At 37.1% G+C, this 19,761-nt stretch overlaps 1 protein-coding gene across 1 annotated transcript; it reads left to right on the top strand.

The window, feature by feature from the left end:
• Window positions 1-3,875: 3,875 nt before the first annotated feature.
• On the top strand, window positions 3,876-18,729 carry LOC108773773 (protein kinase C-binding protein NELL1). Its single transcript, XM_018539696.1, is given in 12 exon segments — window positions 3,876-3,987; window positions 4,150-4,471; window positions 5,639-5,921; window positions 6,172-6,327; window positions 6,784-7,006; window positions 7,450-7,641; window positions 8,346-8,465; window positions 9,204-9,464; window positions 10,197-10,577; window positions 10,707-10,966; window positions 11,183-11,425; window positions 17,959-18,729. Coding segments are annotated over 12 exon segments (3,324 nt in total).
• The last annotated feature ends 1,032 nt before the right edge of the window (window positions 18,730-19,761 follow it).

Below are 19,761 nucleotides of genomic sequence, written 5' to 3'. Positions count from 1 at the left end.
CCGCCTCTTTCTGTTCGTTCTTGCACGCACAATTCTCTGCTCCTTTCCCCCCCCCCTCTCAAATTAAAGGGCTATCAAATATATGATCGTAGTACAGTTTTTTTTTTCTGTGCCCACGCCGCAAATTTTGTTTAATTCCCCCCTAGGTCTTGTTATCTGATTCAAAAGTTGACGAGCGATAAAAGACGAATATTTATATCGCAATTTGAGAACGATAATTTAACTCTTCAGTTAATGAATAAGATGAGATTGCTATCCTAATAGAGCTAAAAGCATCCTGTTAAAGATAAAAGCAAAATTATTTGAATCATTTTGTACTTTAAATGTAGAACTTTGAATAGCGATTATACTAATATATAATAATGCTCTTAATGATTAATAAAAATTTACAAAATTGAATTCCAAATATTTTTTAATTGTAATATTAATAATTTAATTCTAAGATTTATAGTTAAAAATCGATCTATTGCAAACTAGACTAAGTAAAAAGATCCTCATTTTATCTACTGAAAACAAACTGACAGCAACGAAGAAATATTCACCCTGTTCCCTGTACATCTTTATTATCTTTCGTTGTCGCATGCTTTCCCATTTAAGCCTCTCACCCCATTTTGATCATTCTGGATGGTCACACAGGGAAGAGAAATTTCTTTGGGATTAGATTTATCTCGTATGGACCGTTGGATCTTAACAAGTATTTGCTACTGCAGGACAAAGGACGAAAATGATATAGAGCGACACGTGTCGGAGTTTTCTCTGAACTTAGAAAATAGGTTTTACTGACCCTCTTTTGTGCTTGGATAAGGGATAGTGCACGATTTGATGATTTCGGCAATTCGATTGAAACAACCACGAGATTCCACACAAATCCTTATATCTTATTTATCACCAAACTCGCAGAACTTCTTATTAACTTTTCTTTGTGGTATTCCAAACAAAATAATATTTTGCAGCAAAATTTCTCTTTGATATAATATTTATTTAATTTTCGCGATGAAATTAAAACGTATAGAAGAAAGAGAAAGGTAGAGTACGAAGAGATTTAATCGTTATAAATATTTAACAACGCTGTTATAAATTGATCAAATCGAGACACGCGAATTTTGCGTTGTCACGTTTAGACAAGGTTTGTTATCGATTACTTGTAACTTTTATAGGTTGCTCCGACTTGTAAAAAAATATTATATTAATGATAATAAAATAAAAGTTCCATTACGTGAATAATATTAAAAGTTGAACATTTACTGTTAATTTATATAATAGCTTAACTTGAATATCAGAAGAGAGAAATATAGAAACATCAAGATTTATTTAATTTTCTAATTCAACAAAAGAGTTCCATTGAAATTCGAAACAGAAAATTTGTGTTCTACGTAAGCATTTTGAATGCTTTGCTTATTCTCACAACGTATAAATATACAAAGGGTAAATAACCCTGACTAACTACCCCATAGAAAACGATCATTTTTCCGCTGCTCGAAACTGCAGCCAGTCTTCGCGTAGCGAAAACAAAATTTCACGGTCAAATTATGGTTTCTGCCCGTGTCAGCTCGAGTGCAAGGGTTGGCTCGTGCGTGCCAATTCGCGCGGAACGATTTTCTTCGAGACGAGCGAGCAGCGCTCGGTAGGGGTGTTTTCTCGCTGGTCGGCCTACCTTTCTCCTTCGTTCGCCTAGACCGATGGTATTATATTATAATTAAGCGTGCGCGTACGTAATTGCTCGACGACGTCGTAGCCGCGGATCGGCGGCCCCTTATAGCCCGTCGTCGTAGGTGGCGAGAGACCCACGCGCAGAAAGGCACCGACGTTTTATTATCGGTTGGGTGTCCGGTTACTCTGTGCTCACCGGCGCTGTATCTGAAATTCGAGGCGAACTTTACGTTGCGAGAAGCCAGCCAGCGGCAGCGCGCTGCATTTTGCACGCGGCAGTCGTGTAATGAGGTGTCCCTTATTTGGACAGGATCCTTTTTCGTCAAGAAAACCAAACATTTCGCTACGTTAAAATTGAGAAGTGGACCGTTAAATTGTCATGTATAAAATAAAGACCAAAAGTTTCGAGAGAAAATTATTTTTTTTAATGTAATTTAAATCTGAATTTTTCTTTGATATATAAATTAACAGTGAGAGATTTTTATTAAGAGTTTAATTATTAAATTTAATATTGTAATTTAATTAAAAAGCAAAAAGATGAAGTTAATCAATTGAAAACTACAATTCCAAAAGATATTTTTTTCAGATTACAATTCACCCTATGATTATATGTGCGCAGCTGCGGGATTTCTCGTTTGTACGTGACACATTACACGATTCGCTTAATGACGATGATATTGAAACCGCGATAGACGGACAGTAGGATTGTCGATTGCAGTGGCTTAGTTGCGGTGTAATTTGCCAAATGGCCGTATTAATCTGTCTAATGGATAGTTATACTCGGACAAGCAGCAACCATTCGGACGCGATGTGTTAATTGAATATGCAATACAAAGTATAGCTATAATCGATTTGCACATCACGTGCTTCGGTAATAATAGAATTATACATTACAATTATAATTAGACGTTATATTTTTATCCAACGAAATAGGACGCTTGTAATGTCTGTTAGAGTTTAGACTACTTCTATTACATGTCTCTACATAAAAATTTCACTTTTTTAAACCTTTAGATCTTGAACATGTAAATTGCATTCTGAGATATTTTAACGCAAATTATTTATGATAAACGAAATACTTTATGAGTTTGTAATATTCATATAACGTAATTATATAACAAAAAAATATATATTAAATTATATAATTATATGTATTTAAATTACGTTGGTCTTAATCTTGCCTGTAAATAAATGTAATCACATATTTATATATAATAATATGTCATATTATTATGTATTATTATATGTATTGATACAAATAAATATAATACATTATTACTTTTTACTATTATTAACTCATGTAAATTATACGAATTTATATAAAACGATAATAAAAGAGCGTTAATTATCTTTTGAAAAAGCAATTATATATTCACACACATAGAATATTTTGCTTGCATGTGATTCCGCTATTGGATTGTTCATTTCGTTAAACGTGTTTTCATGAACAAGAATTTAGATCCGCGAGTCACAAACAATAAAATTTTCGCGTCAATACGATTACGTAACGGTTGCGCAGAGAATCTGCGACCAAAAATTCGGGGTGGCCTACATCGCTGATACATCGCTGTACTCTAATCTCCATCGCCGAGTCGATAGTTCAGGTCTCGCATTACTGCAGCCAGCAAACGATTGTTCCGTTTGAACACGTGACATTTTACGTAATACTGAAAGTGTTGTTATTTCACAACTTCGTGGATGGAATTCTCTTGCTATTTACTTTTTTACTTGTTGACGCTAAAGCAAATATGACGTGACAGAAGGTTCAATATAGAACAATTTTTTTATTTCTGTGAAAAAAAAAATACGCTAAACGAAACGAATTAAGATTGAATGATTAATTAAATACATATACATATTATTGTTACTCATACACAATACTTTGGTGAACATTTAAATTTCAAATTAAGTAAAAAATAATTAAAAAAAAAGTATGAAATGAAAAAAGATAATAGTATCCAAGAAGTTTACTTGTTTATTCTTAGAGAGCGGTATATCATTAATTCTTAGCATTGAATGCTCGCTATGCACGAATAACGCACACACTCTTTGTCAATAAATTCCAAAGTTAATAGTAACTACAAGTATGTATAACTTCGACTAAACATTTTCCAAGAATTCATACGTACTTGGTGAATTCATCGTAATATATTACTTTTCAATATTGCTCTTCTCACTACGCAACTGTAAAATATATCCTTTGCCATAATATTGCCACGTAAATAATGGTCGCTCGCCGTGCTCTAAATTCAAGGTAGACCGCTTTCCGGAAGACGGTTCAACCTTACCTGGAAGCAGCCAGGTTAAAAATTCAAATCAGCTTCGCATCGATTTCAAGCAGGGCATGCGACAGGCCTTCCTATAAGACCGCTAGATTGCATTCAATATCCAAAAATTCTCATGTTTAATGACGTACAGTTTTTATAAAAGCTATATGTATAACACTTTTATATTCTCGCTTGAATATATTTAACTGGGGCACAGGATGGAACTGAAAAGTGCGAAAAAGAATTGAATATGCTGGATATATGGATTCCTATGAGAAAAGTGCTGTATAAAGTATACAGTTAGAATTATATACAGTAAATATACAGTAAGAGAGAATTGCGGAGTACAGTTAGCCGCGTATTCCGTCTTGCCGCACTGATCATTGTGTTTTACTACTTCCAGGCGAGGAGAGGGAGCTCCGACTGAACGAGGAGAACTTCGAACGGGCGGCCGCGCTACTCCGGCGGGTTCCGGAATTCACTATAGCAGCCGCGCTGCGCCAAGAGGAGGCCAATTCTGGGACGATCGTCGCCTTTGCACACGGGAACAATAGGTACGAAAATACCGAAAAAAAATTCCTTCCCACTCACTCCCGCAACTCTTTACAATGCCGTTTGGGAATTTCGGACTTGAATCGAACTACCAGTTACGACCTATTTCAAACACTAAGAACGATACAGGCATAAATACCGCGCGTGGAAAAGCAAAATCTTTCGGACATATATTACCTAATAAAATATATCACGAGATATACATACATATTTGTACGTGAAATATGCGCGCGATGATCAAAATACTTTTATAGACTATTAGAAATTACAAGTGAAATATGACATATAAACTTTCACGAATAACTGTGGAATATTCTGCGTTTTACGATTTGATGACATCATACCCTAATGCATGCAGCACAATAATTCCTCTGTCGTTTATATTTGAAATAACAACGTCTATATTACTAGGTATCTACTAGGATAAGGAATTATTACACACTCGGGACAATAAAAAGTCTTTACTGTTTAAATAATATCGTCGTGACGAAATTGTCAGGCAACAATTGTACATATGCATTTTGTTTCTCGTCTCGTCGCTTTGTTAAAAATTGCTTCTCAGCTTTATAACTTTGTATGCAACGGCTATAAAAGAAGTTAGTGTGTCAATTGTCGAGCGAGAGTGAAGAAGCACTCAGCTCAATACCGCATCCTTCGTCAGTACTCCGATAATGCGATCTACCTGTTTTCGCCTAGCTGACACAAATTGGATAGACTTACGCTCGTATATATTGCATGGCATACATTAACGTGCCGCAACTATGATTAATATAGAACTCAATAAGCTTCTTAAAGGCCAATAAATTACTCAAAATCTAATTACGCGTTGCCTGTAACTGCAGCCCATTAGTGACGGTAGCCAATTTAAATGTTTTGACGACACGCGTAAATTCAGTTTACAACGTAAATTAGAATAACAATCTTAATAAAATTTCAGAATTATCATTGTAATTATTGTGATATTAATAATAAAGTAATCAGAAAATTCATAATAGATAAAATATTAAAGGACATAATTATAATACTTAATAGTTTATAGTTCTTTAATTCAGTTTGAAATAATAACAATATACATATATAATATATCGCACTTTGTAAAACAGATTAAATCCTGGATAGTCATGTAAGTCTAATTGAATCGGCAATAAATAGAATGCAATATGCGTCAGGTACTTGGAGCTGCAGAGCAGCGGACGCAAGGACGAGCTTCGACTTCATTACGTATCACGCCGCGACGGAACCGTACACGTCGAGGCGTTTCCTTTCCGATTAGCCGATGGCGCCTGGCACAGGGTCGCCCTGAGCATAAGCGGCTCGCAGGTCGAGCTGCTTGTCGACTGTCACCCTTTGTACAGGCGACTGCTGAGACCTGGTCCACCCGACACCAATTTTACCCTGCCGCAGCTTCAACTCTGGATAGGACAGAGGAACGTTAGGCACTTTCTCTTCAAGGTGAAGCCACACGTTTCTTTTCTGCAGCATAAGTCTTCCCGTATTTTATTCTATTTCTTTTCTATTTAAAGCAAATTTGAATATTAAAATAAAATTAGGATTTAATTCTGCTAATTTAATTTTTGTCAGTAATAAGAGCATAATTATAATAGATTTTCGTTTAATTTAACTGAAACATATTTCTCGTAATATTTATATACAATGATATCACATCCCGAACTAAGCTTTCTGTATGATTTTCGCGCTGCAGGGTGCTTTGCAGGACGTCAAGTTAATAGCAGGACCTCACGGTTATCTTTCCCAGTGTCCTCAGCTCGACTCATCTTGTCCCACATGCGGTCAATTTTCGATATTACAGAATACTGTGGAACAATTAATGCACAATCTCAATGAGTTAACTCGTAGGGTGAGTAATTTATACGTTTACAAACTTATGTCGACGCGATAAAATTTGATTAATATGAATTAAATATAAATTATATAAGGATATATTGCTATAATTTTATAGTGCAATTATATGCTCTTTACAGTTTATGTTTAATGTTTATTTACGCAGATTGTTCTTCAGCAATCATCAACTTTTTAGAAATTATTCTTGTAATAAACACCGGTGTGAAGCTGGCCCCTCAATATTAAAAAATCGATTTGTTTTCTTCATGCATTCGTTTGCTCATCGTTTGCTCACGAATGCTCAGTTGGAATTTTCGTTTGCTCACCCTTAGTTCAAAAGATATACGAAAATTATGAAGAAAAATATCGTTTTTTTAATATTGGGGGGCCAGCTTCACGCAGGTGTAATAAACGCATTGTTGTCTTTTATCACTGAAATATGGCAAATTATTCATGGACATATTCCTTTCAGCTAGCCGCTGCAGAGGGCAGGATAAGTAAAGTGGAGGAGTGCGAGTGCCAAAAGTCCTGTAGGGTGAATGGTACCGTCCACGATGACGGCGAAACGTGGTCAAAGGGTTGTCAACATTGTGCCTGCATTCATGGCGAGATTGAGTGTAAACCTACATCCTGCACTCCGGTCACTTGCAAGAATCCCATCATTCCTGAGGGACAATGTTGTCCTATTTGTCTCAGTAAGTGAAGTATTATACTACTCTTACTTTCCCTTTATATCTCCCATTCACAAATGTATTTCTTTAACACTCCACAATTTGTGGTAATTTTAACAAAAAAGAAATTTCTATTAAATCATTAATTTCTAAACCATTAACTTTAAAGCTTTGGCAAGACTTTAGGATTCATAATATCTATTCTTGTGGTCTCTTTTGCTCAGCGCATGGTACAGCTTATCATTCACACATCATCCGTACATTTCGTGCTTTTAAAACGTACTCTTGGCACCTTGGAGAGGAACAACTCTTTCGATTATTCCAATATAGCTTTTACGCGAATCTACTCCTTTACTTTCACGCACGCAACTGACCGATTAGCTGACGTAGCGTGTTTCGTGTTCAGTCATTCGCTTCCGTCTCGTGCCTCACGTTACTTATCTCGCCATTCATATTCGCCTTCACAGGACAATGTTACTTGCATGGCGTAATTTACGATCACGGCGAGAGGGTCTCGCCGAAGCAGTGCGTCGAGTGCAATTGCTACGACGGTAGCTTCACCTGCACGAGAATCGACACTGACACCAAATGCCCACCACTGCCGTGTCCACCCAGCGAGCAACTCAGCGTGGCAGAGGAATGCTGCAAGTTTTGCCCAGGTACGTTTACATGTTTGGAAAGCTATACGCGGCAATAAATATATTAACGATATAAATTTCATGATATTTTCAAAATAAATAACACATTTTCTTTTATATATTTGCATTATCAAATATTACAACTCGATTGTAAAGATCAGTCAATTGATAGTTTCATCAACAGAGTGTTTTTCTTATGAGACACAAATTCTTGTTGTAAAAATAAAGGATAATAAAATCTTTCATTTTTATCTTTCATTAAAATTTAACGGATTTTGAAATTAATAACGCATGTTATAATATTGGGGTTGAAAGAACGGGACAAGCATGAAAAAGCAGCAAAGCTTTGCGAAACAGCAAAGAAGGCGCAATTCATATAACTTGCGTATCATTAACTCTAACCCTCTCATGCATGAAATTTCTTTTCTAGCGACCTTCAAATCTTCTTTCTTTCTGCTAGTCTTAAATAAATACGCATATATCATATCATCATAAACTAACAGTTATATTAAGAGAAACATTTATATTAGTTCAAACAGAATAAGGTGACTTTAATTATAATTCTTAAGAGTTCGCTACTCTCTGTTATCTAATTAATTACTAGTACAACGTCCATTATGTATGGGAGGGTTACCGATGTCAAATCGTCTGTCTAAAATCGCTAGATCGCTAATTAAATCGTCTAACCGCCCTCCGTATTTGCATGGCTAACCTAATTTAACCAGGGGTGGACTACTGCGCGAAGGGCCACAAGTGTCATACTAACGCGTCCTGCCTGAATCTCCAGACGACCTACGCCTGCCATTGCGATATCGGTTTCCAGGGGGATGGTCTTAACTGTCACGGTACCTAACCCTTACCTAACTTACTTGTGTAATTAATCGTGCGTGAAGTATATCCACCAGACTCGCCGGACTTATTCTTGTGTAAAAAGCATGCGAACTCAATGCTAAAATTATCGCATTGAGTTTTATTTCATTTTTAATTGGAAATATATGAATTAAAAAATCCTACTTATCTAAAATTTTTGTTTACTATTAATAATATATTGTATAATTTACTTTATCTATTTTTGTTAATTGAGTAAATTTAAAAATAAATCTTTTAAGTGTTTTTTAAGATGAATCGTTATATTTTTTGCTAATTAAATTTTTTTATATTTTAAAGAACATGGTACATATTGAATATTTATCAGCATCATTATTTTCCAGCAAAATGTTAAATAAAAATTCTCTATTTTTCTTTTAACATCTTATTTTATTTAGGAATTTCACTTACACAAATATTTCTAATATTAAAATAAATTGCCGTTGAGAGCCAACACTGGATGAAAGTGTGTAATAAACTTTATTTAATTTGCAATTTTATGTAATTAAACAAAGTTTATTACACACTTTCATTCAGTGTTGGCTCTCAACGGCAATTTATTTTAATATTGGATTTATTCATAGGAGCCTCTTGTATATATATTGTTATTAATTACAAATATTTCTTTTTAATGTAATAAGTTAAATAGAACGTTCGTACGACTTCGTTGATTATATGATTACACAATGACGTTTTCTTTTCGTCTCGTAACTCAGACGTGGACGAATGCAAGCAGCAAGGTGGATCGAACGGTCACTACTGCAACGCGAACACGAAGTGCGTCAACGTGATCGGCTCTTATACGTGCGAGTGTCTTCCGGGTTACTATAGAATGGACAAGTTCAACTGTGCCGAGCTAGATGAGTGCGCGACTGGTCAGCACTTGTGTGACGAGCACGCTACATGTGTGAACACTAATGGTAGCTACTACTGCATCTGCAAGGACGGCTATACCGGCGACGGTTTCACATGCAAACGTACAGTATATCGTCTTTATGTATCGATAAAACATATCTTATAATAATGAGTAATTTCTTAATACTCTCGAAGCGATAACTCCATAATGTTATTCTAAGACTTTTCTTGGCTCCATTTGAGTAATTCTATTAAACGAAACAAAATTATATTGTATGATAAAACGCGCGAAGATAGTAATTTTTATTATTGAAATTTATATTAATTTGAATTAATCTACTCTAATCCAATTCAATGTTACACACGAATTTATACATAATTATGAGCAATTTATGTAAAACGATTTATATAGAACATGCCACTCTATTAAATTGAAAGTAGAAAAGAATTCGAACATATTTTCTTTATTGAAACATTCGTTTTCCGAGCGAGTGTGTATACAAACAATCGCAATAGTTTTCATCCTATCAATAAGTAAAATGGTAAAAGGCAATTTATCAAAGTGAAAAATATTTATTTTTCTCCAATATATATATATTATTTCGCAAAAACCATCATTTACAAAAAGAAAAAAGAAAAAAATATTTTCATCATTTTTAAGACTGATTAATCGTCTCTTTTGTTCTCAGAGAGTTAATCACACTAAATAATTATTTTTAAACTAATGATAGTAAAATTGCATTAAAAATTAAATTTAAATTTAATGAAAAGAGTATGAGATAGAAGATAAACGTGTAGTATCTTCATTGTTTAAAGTCTGAATATGAAATAAAATCATATTATTTTCTTTACAGCTGTGTGCAATCAGACTTGCCAGAATGGTGGCGAATGCGTGGCACCCGGGAGGTGCTCTTGTCGACGCGGTTACATCGGCAACAGTTGCGAACTCGACTTGGACGAGTGTGCTAGCGATCTGCATCGATGTCATCAATCGTCCACGTGTTTCAATATGCCCGGTTGGTATTATTGCCGGTGCAAGCCTGGTTACAGGAGCGCCCTGCATGACAGCACCCAGGGCACGCAATGCGTCGACATCGACGAGTGCAACGATTTAACAATCGAGAGGAGGCACACCTGTCATCCTACCGCAAAATGCGTCAACACTGAAGGCGGCTATGAGTGTGTGTGCCCACCGGCAAAGGATCTGGAAGAGTCCGGAAAAGAATGCAGACTCAGTGAGTTCACTCGTGGCGTCTACAATCAAGACATTCGTCTCTTAGAGTAAAACTGCTCGAGAATTGTATGGAGAATTGTACAAAGAATATAAAAAAAATTGTTATACTATACTATGCTATCATTTTTAGGTTGCTGGTTCGAAGATCGGGAGATCAATAACGGTGACACATTGGCACCGTCTGGAAATCCTTGCAGGAGATGCACGTGCCAAGACGGTGTGATCACTTGCAAGGATCCGATATGTGACTGCAGCGCACCGGGAAGTCACAGGGATAAGTGCTGTCCTCAATGTAATCCCGCCGCGTCCTGCAGGCATCAGGAGCTCCATCACCTAGTCTTCAGAAGCGGAGAACGTTGGATATACCAATGTCAGACTTGCGAGTGCCTGGTAATAAGCCTGTCCAAACTACATAATACGCATGACAGACTTATGAATAGAATCGACGAATTATAAGAATATTTTAACCAACTGATCTCTTCAGATTACAAACCCCCATATCGTATAGTTCCATACATAAAAACGTGATTATTCGAAAAAAAAAAAAAAGTTTAGTATATAGTTCGATTTTGAACCTTCTACGAATTATCGTACGGTTTTTTGTAGTATGGCGAAATAGACTGCTGGCAGATGGAGTGTCCACCGGTAACCTGCTCGAATCCCGTAACCGAGGAGGGCGATTGTTGTCCGCGCTGCGAGGACGATCCCTGCGCTCGTGAGGTGTCGGTAAACGGCACCTCGTTCACGGTTCCTAGTCGTCCCCGGCCGTGCAGCTACGCCGGCATCGTCCACGACAGCGGCAGCTCTTGGCAGGACCCCCACGACAAATGCACCACGTGCGAGTGCAAGGTAAGAAGAAGGATCGGACGTGTCACATCGCAGGATCCGCGATCGCCGGTCTTTGACCTGATCTCATGCGAGATCCGAAGGATACGAATAGGATAAAGGGGGGAATTTGCCGGAGAAGGACGATGTCATGGGCACGGAAGACGTGAGGATGATCGCTGCAGAATCTGCTGAGTTCTTTCCACATTCTCATAAATTTTTAACAGCGTTCTACTTAATTTCAGTAATACTCGTATAAAATCTGTTGTACGACGCGATAACAATTCTTTACGCGCTAATAAGATAATGTATTTTTTCATGCTATCCAAGTAATTGTGGTACTGCAAGGAGATCATCCCAATCCAATATTTGGTGATGTATTTTCTTAATTTTAAATTGTTAATAACGTAATGATGTTACATAATGAAGACACTGAAATGCAGATCATCCTAACAAGATCTTGGTACCCATCGCAATCGCTTCTCTTGCGAATTCAAGAGCTCAAGGTCAGTAAATGAAAGGAAATATTGCCTCAATTTAGCCGTGGATTTGTCGTGTGCCTATTCAATTGCGCTCGCTGTATTATGTCGATGTAAGATGCAAGAAAATCGCTGTGCAGGCGTCCATCGAATATGTATACGTACATGGCGGAGTATCAACACGCGCAAATCGTATCAATCAATTTCATTTTCGCTCCTTTCATATTAGATTTCTTTCACGAATTATCATTCATTTTATCATCATCATCGTTGCCATTTTTATATAGAATTATTATCTTTACTCTAACGTATTTAAATAAAATTACTAAATTACATGTTAATTTTGCGTATGATTATAATTTCTCTCGAAATGTAAAATTTCTGCAAAAACATATTCAAACAACAAGAGATTAATTTTATTTATTATGTTTCAATTACCGAATCATAAATATTTGCACGTTTCAAAATCCATTATATTATTTAACATTTTCACCTTCTTAGCATATTTGAATTGTGCGCCATACAAACATAAAATTATACACACAAGCATCTATTTATCATTTTACTTTTACTCGCTCGTGTTACTTTCTGTCTGTCTGTTTTACTTGTCGTCAGTAGGTAAATCCTCGAATAGTACAAGGTACATACTGACTGTCCTCTTTTTTTTTTCGTGCAGTATGCCAGTTGTTTTTGCGGTGTGTATTAACGCGAATCGATTTTGCAAAGCTGAACGCTAACATTTTATTAACCGTATGCGGAGAAAAGAAGAATAATGTTTTTATGAAATCTAACTTCTCATTTGCATGAATATTTAACTAATCAATTAAACTGAAATTACTCATATAAAAACTTCAGTTTTGTATTTCATAAAAATATATACAATATAATATATATATATATATATATATATAATTTTTCATATTAATAATCTTCATTTACGATCAAACAATTTATCTATTTATACATATATATATATATATATGCATATATTTACTTATTCATTGAACTTTTAATTTAATTGAATCATTACATTATTCATTATTAATTGTTAATTTATAATCAATATTATCTTCTCTCTCGGCATGCACTAATGCGTCGTGCTAGCCTTGTCATTATACGATTTCAGTGCTGTACTCACCAATGTAAATTATTCAAACTTTATAGTTTTATACATTATTAGACACATCCAGGGGCGTCCCCAAGCTAGCCTAAATGTTATTTGTTTTTTAATGCCTGCCTTGCACGTGGCAGCGTTCGTCGTACATTTCTCCTTGTAAGAGAAGGAATAGATATTGTTAGATTTTAGATTATGAAATGATTATCTCCTTCTAAATCCATTCAAGTTTATTTATACTAGAAAACATTGAGAATATATTTAATTCTTTTTTAATGTTCTTTTTTTTTTATAACAGAAGCTGAAATGACAGTATCTTTATTAGCGAAATATAAAGCAAAATGCTGCAATTAATTGGGCGTAATCATATGGGGCAGATGTAATCAGATGTTTAGAAGAGCATGATTCGCAAATTATTTTCTAATGAAAAAAAAATATTATTCTTCATGTGTAGAAACTGTAGATATGGAATGCGATCGAATACTGCCACGGCCGTGAGAATCCCGGTTCGTACATACATCGAATCTCAAAAGGAAACTCTCTGAATTTCGAGAAAGCTCATTGTTTCGCTTCTTTGCCGAGTGCTTCGCTCTCGTCATCGTCATCCTATTATTATTCTAAATGAGTCAAGATATTTGTATCTCACAAATTTTCACTTACCTTAATCTTAGTTGTAGCAAGTATGAAATAATAACGTATGGTTTTTTTTTTTGCGATTTCAGCACTAATTTAATAATTTAGAATTTATATTGTTTATAAAATTTACGAAATTCTGAGCTTGTACACATATACATACATACACTGTTTTTATTTTTGCGTATTTTCCAAAAATTTTGATTGTTTAGATTTCATAATTAGGATGACGATGAAATAATATATTATACATACCATATATGATATTTCATACTTGTCGTTCTATCTTTCAGCCTTTGAAAAGTGTTTGGAACCTCGAACTTTTCTTAATATAAATTTAGTATTTATCAAAATATTACGATTATTAACGTAAAATTTCTATTTAAGAGTAAAACTCTTTTAACATTAATTAAAGTCAGATTTGTTACATTCGTGGCTTAACTTTCCAGAAACTTTCAATACACACTTAACACACAGATAATAATTGATTTCTTAATTACCGTCATGAAAGTATCTTAAATTCTTACTAATCTGTGGCTAAAAGATAACGTGGTAAATCCGTAACATTACATATATACGCCAAACCGAGATTGAGCCGAGATCTCACGATCGCGCGTGCTTCGGGTCGGCCCTGCATGGATCATTTTATTAGTGTTTACCGCCCGGCGACGATTAATAGAAAACGGACCTGACCTCACAGTGATCGAGTGTGCACCATGACCTTGACCTCGCCGATCCGATCCGCGATCCCCCGATCGCCGGTCGACGACAGTCTAGCATCGTGCCGCACGTTCAATCGAGCGCGGCTGCACGATTTCATTAGTGGGTGACATTGGCAACGATTGGCCGGGGACCACCAGAATGGAATTCGACAGAGTGATTCCGCTGGCGCCTAGGCCAATCATATTAATCTTCTATAAGCCGTGACGATCGCGAATGTGGATCGACGCGGCGCAGAGAAAGGTCCTGGTCACGTATAGGCGAAATAGCGAGGGAGGGATATAGGAGGGGGAGTTGCGCCAGAAAAACATTGTCTGCCTGAGACTATGCTGTTGTAAATTAACCCCGCCACCTTGCCCGTGATGACTAACCTCATATAGCCTAACAATGGGTATCCTTGCAGGTGCCGTACTGCGCCCAATTGGTGAGCAATAGCGCGTGTTGTGTGCATCGGTAATCACGTCACTTCTACCTCACCTATAATCTCTATTACCTGCCTCTTCTCTTCTGTCTTTATTGTGTGCTGATTAATGTTCTATGACTAACGGAGTGCTCGAGTGCTTTCTTAGATCTTTCTCCTTTACCTCTTAATTCTCATCTATTTTTACATAGTGTGATTCTGCCTTTTTTTTTTTTTTTTGTTAATTCGTTTATTTTGTCTTTCCTCTCTCTGCTGCTTTTCACTTTTATAAAGTTTCTATATTTCGCACGTTTGCTTGATACGAGGGGGTAATCACTTAATGTAATCGTGGCACGGAGTCCTTGAAATCATTACATAAAATTTATATGAAATTCCGATATTAATATAATCCGATAATTACATATGCAAATACAAGAAATAATTGTGTGATATTAGATAAAATCGTTTATTTTACCAAATGACCGCATATATAGCGAGGAAAATTATTTGTCATCAAATGAAATTATATAAAATTAAATGAAATTATGTAATCTGTGGGACAATATTTCAGATAGTGGTTATCCTCTCGGCTTGATACTTGTTAGTAGTTTTTCTTCTACTAATACTTTTCTTCTTTTTCACATCCTATTTATTAGGACCACTATCAGTCCTATCACTACGTTAATCGCCGCACGTTGATCACCATCCATACAGCACAAAAGCTTGCGGCAACATTGCTGCAATATTTGCAATATTATACTGCAATATTATTGAAACGTTGCAATATTGCTGGAATGATCTGTGTTGTATGGACAGAAGCTTTGTCACTATATTCGACAACGTCAAAGAATATATAAATATATATTGCAAGCACAGGGCATGTACATTTGGTCGTATTTGAAGGAAAATGGTCTCGACGTGACATTGACGATCGTCAAGATTTAATAGCATAGCAGATTTCAAATTGATTCAACAAAATAATATTCATATATTCACTAAAAATTATTGACTATTCGACATTTGACGGTTATAAACAATTGTGCTGGATTTATCTTACAATCTAACAGTTAACTTTTATTATCCCAATTATAGTATAAATGGTTGATTAACGATGTCGTTTGCTCTTTGTCTCAAACTCTGTATTTGAAACATTTGCGTTATTAAAAAGTGTCTGCACGAAATAATTTGCATGTTCTTTATCGTTCAATATCGTGCACAATAAATTTGTTGACGGATCGAACGAGAATACGGCGTATTATGTTATCTCATCCATGGAAAGATCGATTGCACGTTTTCGAAATTCGCATGCGTTGACACACACTCTTCACGCATTCTATTTCCTACTCTCCCAATGTCGCGCACTACTCTCTCTCTCACTTTTCTCTCTTTCGCCTTTTTTTTTTTTACTTACGCACACTCCGAGACGCACGGTTGTTCATGCAAAAAGATAAAAGAGAAGGCGATTCCGATCGGCAGATCTTTCTCATGTCGATCGAGGAGCATGGCGCACGGGGTGGCAGACACGTGTAAAAGTGCAGCCACACACACACAATAGAAGGAATAAGAAATAAAAAGATTTTAACCGATTATCAGAAATCGAATACACCAGAATACACGGTTTTTTTTTTCTGATGAGTGAAATCATGATTCCTTATCTGTAATTTTGTATCGCAATTTCTTATTCCTTCTATTGTGGCTGCACCCTACATACATATATTTATACACACGCGCGCGCGCACACACACACACACATATACAGACTGCGTCTTGGATCCGCGATTTATGTTTGTTTTTATGTTTCTCTTTTCCTCTCTTCTTTTTTTTTTTATTTTTTAAAAGAGTCGTTGTCGCACCTGAGCCTCCACTGCACCCTCCTCTGATCTGCATTCGAGATTCGGTAGAAGCACCAAGAGGTCTCTTTCTTTCTCTGTATCGACTTATCAAGCACCGATTCTGGCAAGATGGGAATAACTCGTACAAAGATGTAAAGTGCAAAACAATAAAATACTGAGGATAGCATAGAATCAAGCCGTAATGCATAAAAGGATTAATCTTAGATTTTTTATTAGATTTTAGATGAAATTCCGTCATCAAAATATACTTATATATAAAGAGAGAGTTGTAAAATAATATTTTATATTGAGCATTGTACAAGTATTGTGCATTATATATATATATATATGTGTGTGTGTTATAAAAGTATCCTGCCAGGATCGTAGCAGAGAGTAGTAGAAACTTAGAGATTTGTCGCCGGGTATCAAAGACATACTATGGAAATTCATTGTTTTGCCCCCTTTCGAATGTTCAGCATGAGTGTCCTTACAGTTATTGTAATTGTGATCATGACCACTTACAAAATCGTCTTCTTAACTGAGAGAAAAGGGCGCCGCCAGTGCGGGTGCGAGGAAGGTCGCAAAGGAAAGTTTCAAGGAAAGTAAAGCGGGGGTCGATTCTTGCACGTTAATTTATTATCTCGCCACGGCGGAACTGATGCGGTATTGTTCTACGAAACAATGAATTACATACTATGGACACAAGTACCTGCCTTACTACAGGTTGGAAAGTCTTGGCGCGTTTAGCATTCAATTGCGATAGTTAACCCATTTGTTAACTTTGTGGTATGTAGAAAAAGATATAAAAGATTCCGTTTTATATATCTAATTGTTATTAAAATAAAAATTCTTTAATACGTACGTAAAAAAAATATAATATATGTTAAATTACGTTATCTAATAGGAAAACATTGACGATAATCTGATTGATAAAATTTCTAATATTATAAAAGGTACAAGAAATGGGTTAATTATATAACTTATATGATTCAAACAATCTTCTTTCTTTGTAAATATTAGAAGAGCGAAAATTTATTTTTTAACTAAATAACGAATTAGTATAAGACACTATAATATTCCATTATAATAAATAATTCTATAATAATAGTCACAAGAAATATTTATTTTTTATTCAGAGCACACGATCGATTCACGATCGCAAAGCAAGTTCATGCTTACGTCATTCGTATATTTGCATTTTTCACTTTCAATATATCATTCTACCCATGATATTGGTTCTTTCATGAATCACGTTTTCTCATGGAATCATGCTGGCCAAGACTTTCCAATCCGGAATTGACAAAGCAAAAAAGTCAATAATTATGAAAGAAAATTCCCTCCGCCGTGGCTAACCCAGTCTCCCACGAACCTCTTCGTAGGACGGGCAGCTTTGCTGCAGCTACGATTACGGCTGCGCTGGCGATTTGGGCGACGACAAACAACAACGTTCTCCAATCGCTGTTCCTGAGCCTCTCATACACCATCTACCGGACCATGCGGTCCAGTCGCTGGTCAACGGTGCACCGGAAGCAGCTCTACCAGCAGCGGTCACTGGCACACCCGGCACCACACGCACCATCACCACCGCCGTCACTTCCTCTATCGCAAGCACCACTTCTCCTGTCTCGTCGCCCTCGCACTACTCGTCATCCTCCAGCATCAGCAACGACAACCCTCACGATCTCAGCCAAGATCACGCAACGGGCTCGCACATTTCGGCCATGTCGCGAGCCCAGCAAAGAGACATGGCCTATCATGCCATCAGATCGCAACAATACCAGCAGCAAGCGTCGTCGACCACGAAACACCAGCAGTTCGTTGCAGGCTCGACGACGTCGTCGACGGCATCAGAACGGTCCGCGGCGCCGTCGTCGACGACGACGGCGGGAACGCCGTCCATCGGCGGCAGATCGACGTCATTGCGACGCAGTCAGTCATCAAATACCATCAATCACCACGGCGGTGCCGCCTCCTCCGCCTTTTCCTCTTCCTCGTCGCCATCATCGTCTACTCTCGCTGTCGTCTTGGCAACTTCAACTATCGAGGAGCCCGATCTACCGCCCGCAAGCGTCCCCGCGCAAATCCGCCAACTGGTCGGCCGCCGTCGCAAGGACAGCAGAAAGTCCATTGTTCTCGACAGCGCTACTTGAGGGCCGTGGATCTAGAGGAAGATAGAAAAGAACGAACCCGACACATTTGGCAAGGCATTCCAGAAGGGAAACCCGAGGGATCTCTCATAGTCGTCCGACGCACGTTGCCTGTCTATTTCATCGGCAAAAAGGAGGATATGAGATAGCTTGAGTAAAGGAGGTCATTGGCGGTGTAGCCGATGTTCGCGGAGGATCGGCGCCACGAGGATGATTCGTTCCTCTTTCTGGAGCCTGTTTCAGGAATTCGTGTCTGGCATTTCCGAGGTCAACGCCTCGTCAACGGAGCTAAATCGACGATTGCATCACTGACCTTGAATCTAGTCCCGCTAGGTTCCAGGTTCTAACGCTAAGATCGAAGTCGCCGATACTGTCAAGTTCGTGTTGTTTGCGACCGGGACCCGTTTGCGGGTGAGATCATGTAGTCGCGTCTATTGACATCCGGATCTAGAACAGCCGCGGGCCGGGTTACGGCTGAGAGCGCATACGCGTCCAGGATGTTCGCTTTTCCGCTTGAATTGCTCGCTCGAGCTGCGGTGACCTTTTTCGCCTTGGTCGCCGTCGCCAGATGAACGTCGAGACGCGACGCTAATCGTTCTTCGATAGATAATCGGTGCGGAAATGACTATTAAGTTCAAAAAACATCAAGACTCTACGCACGATGATTAACTTGCACAAAATATTAAATATAATAAACATACAATAAATATCGAATACAACAGCGTGTGGTTCTCCACTGAACCAAAGGTGCAGGTTAATCTGAATTGATTTCATTTGTAAATTTCGGCTAAAAGCGATATTATCCAGATACTGATTTCTTACAAAACTTGTTTACGCCTCTTAGAGTACGTTACAAGTAACACTATAACAAAAGAACTTTGTATTGTTGATACGAATAAATTAGAATTAATAAGTATCTAGATAAGAGTGAATAAGAGTTCACACATCAGAGAGAATTGAAAGCTATATATATATATATTTTTTGTGAATTTCATGAGGTGTGTCACGTAATATGCAATTTAAAAACGAATGAAA

This window comes from Cyphomyrmex costatus, unplaced genomic scaffold (assembly GCF_001594065.2).
Source record: "Cyphomyrmex costatus isolate MS0001 unplaced genomic scaffold, Ccosl1.0 scaffold219, whole genome shotgun sequence".
In the NCBI taxonomy this organism is placed as follows: domain Eukaryota; kingdom Metazoa; phylum Arthropoda; class Insecta; order Hymenoptera; family Formicidae; genus Cyphomyrmex; species Cyphomyrmex costatus.
This window is presented reverse-complemented; position numbering and strand designations above follow the sequence as displayed.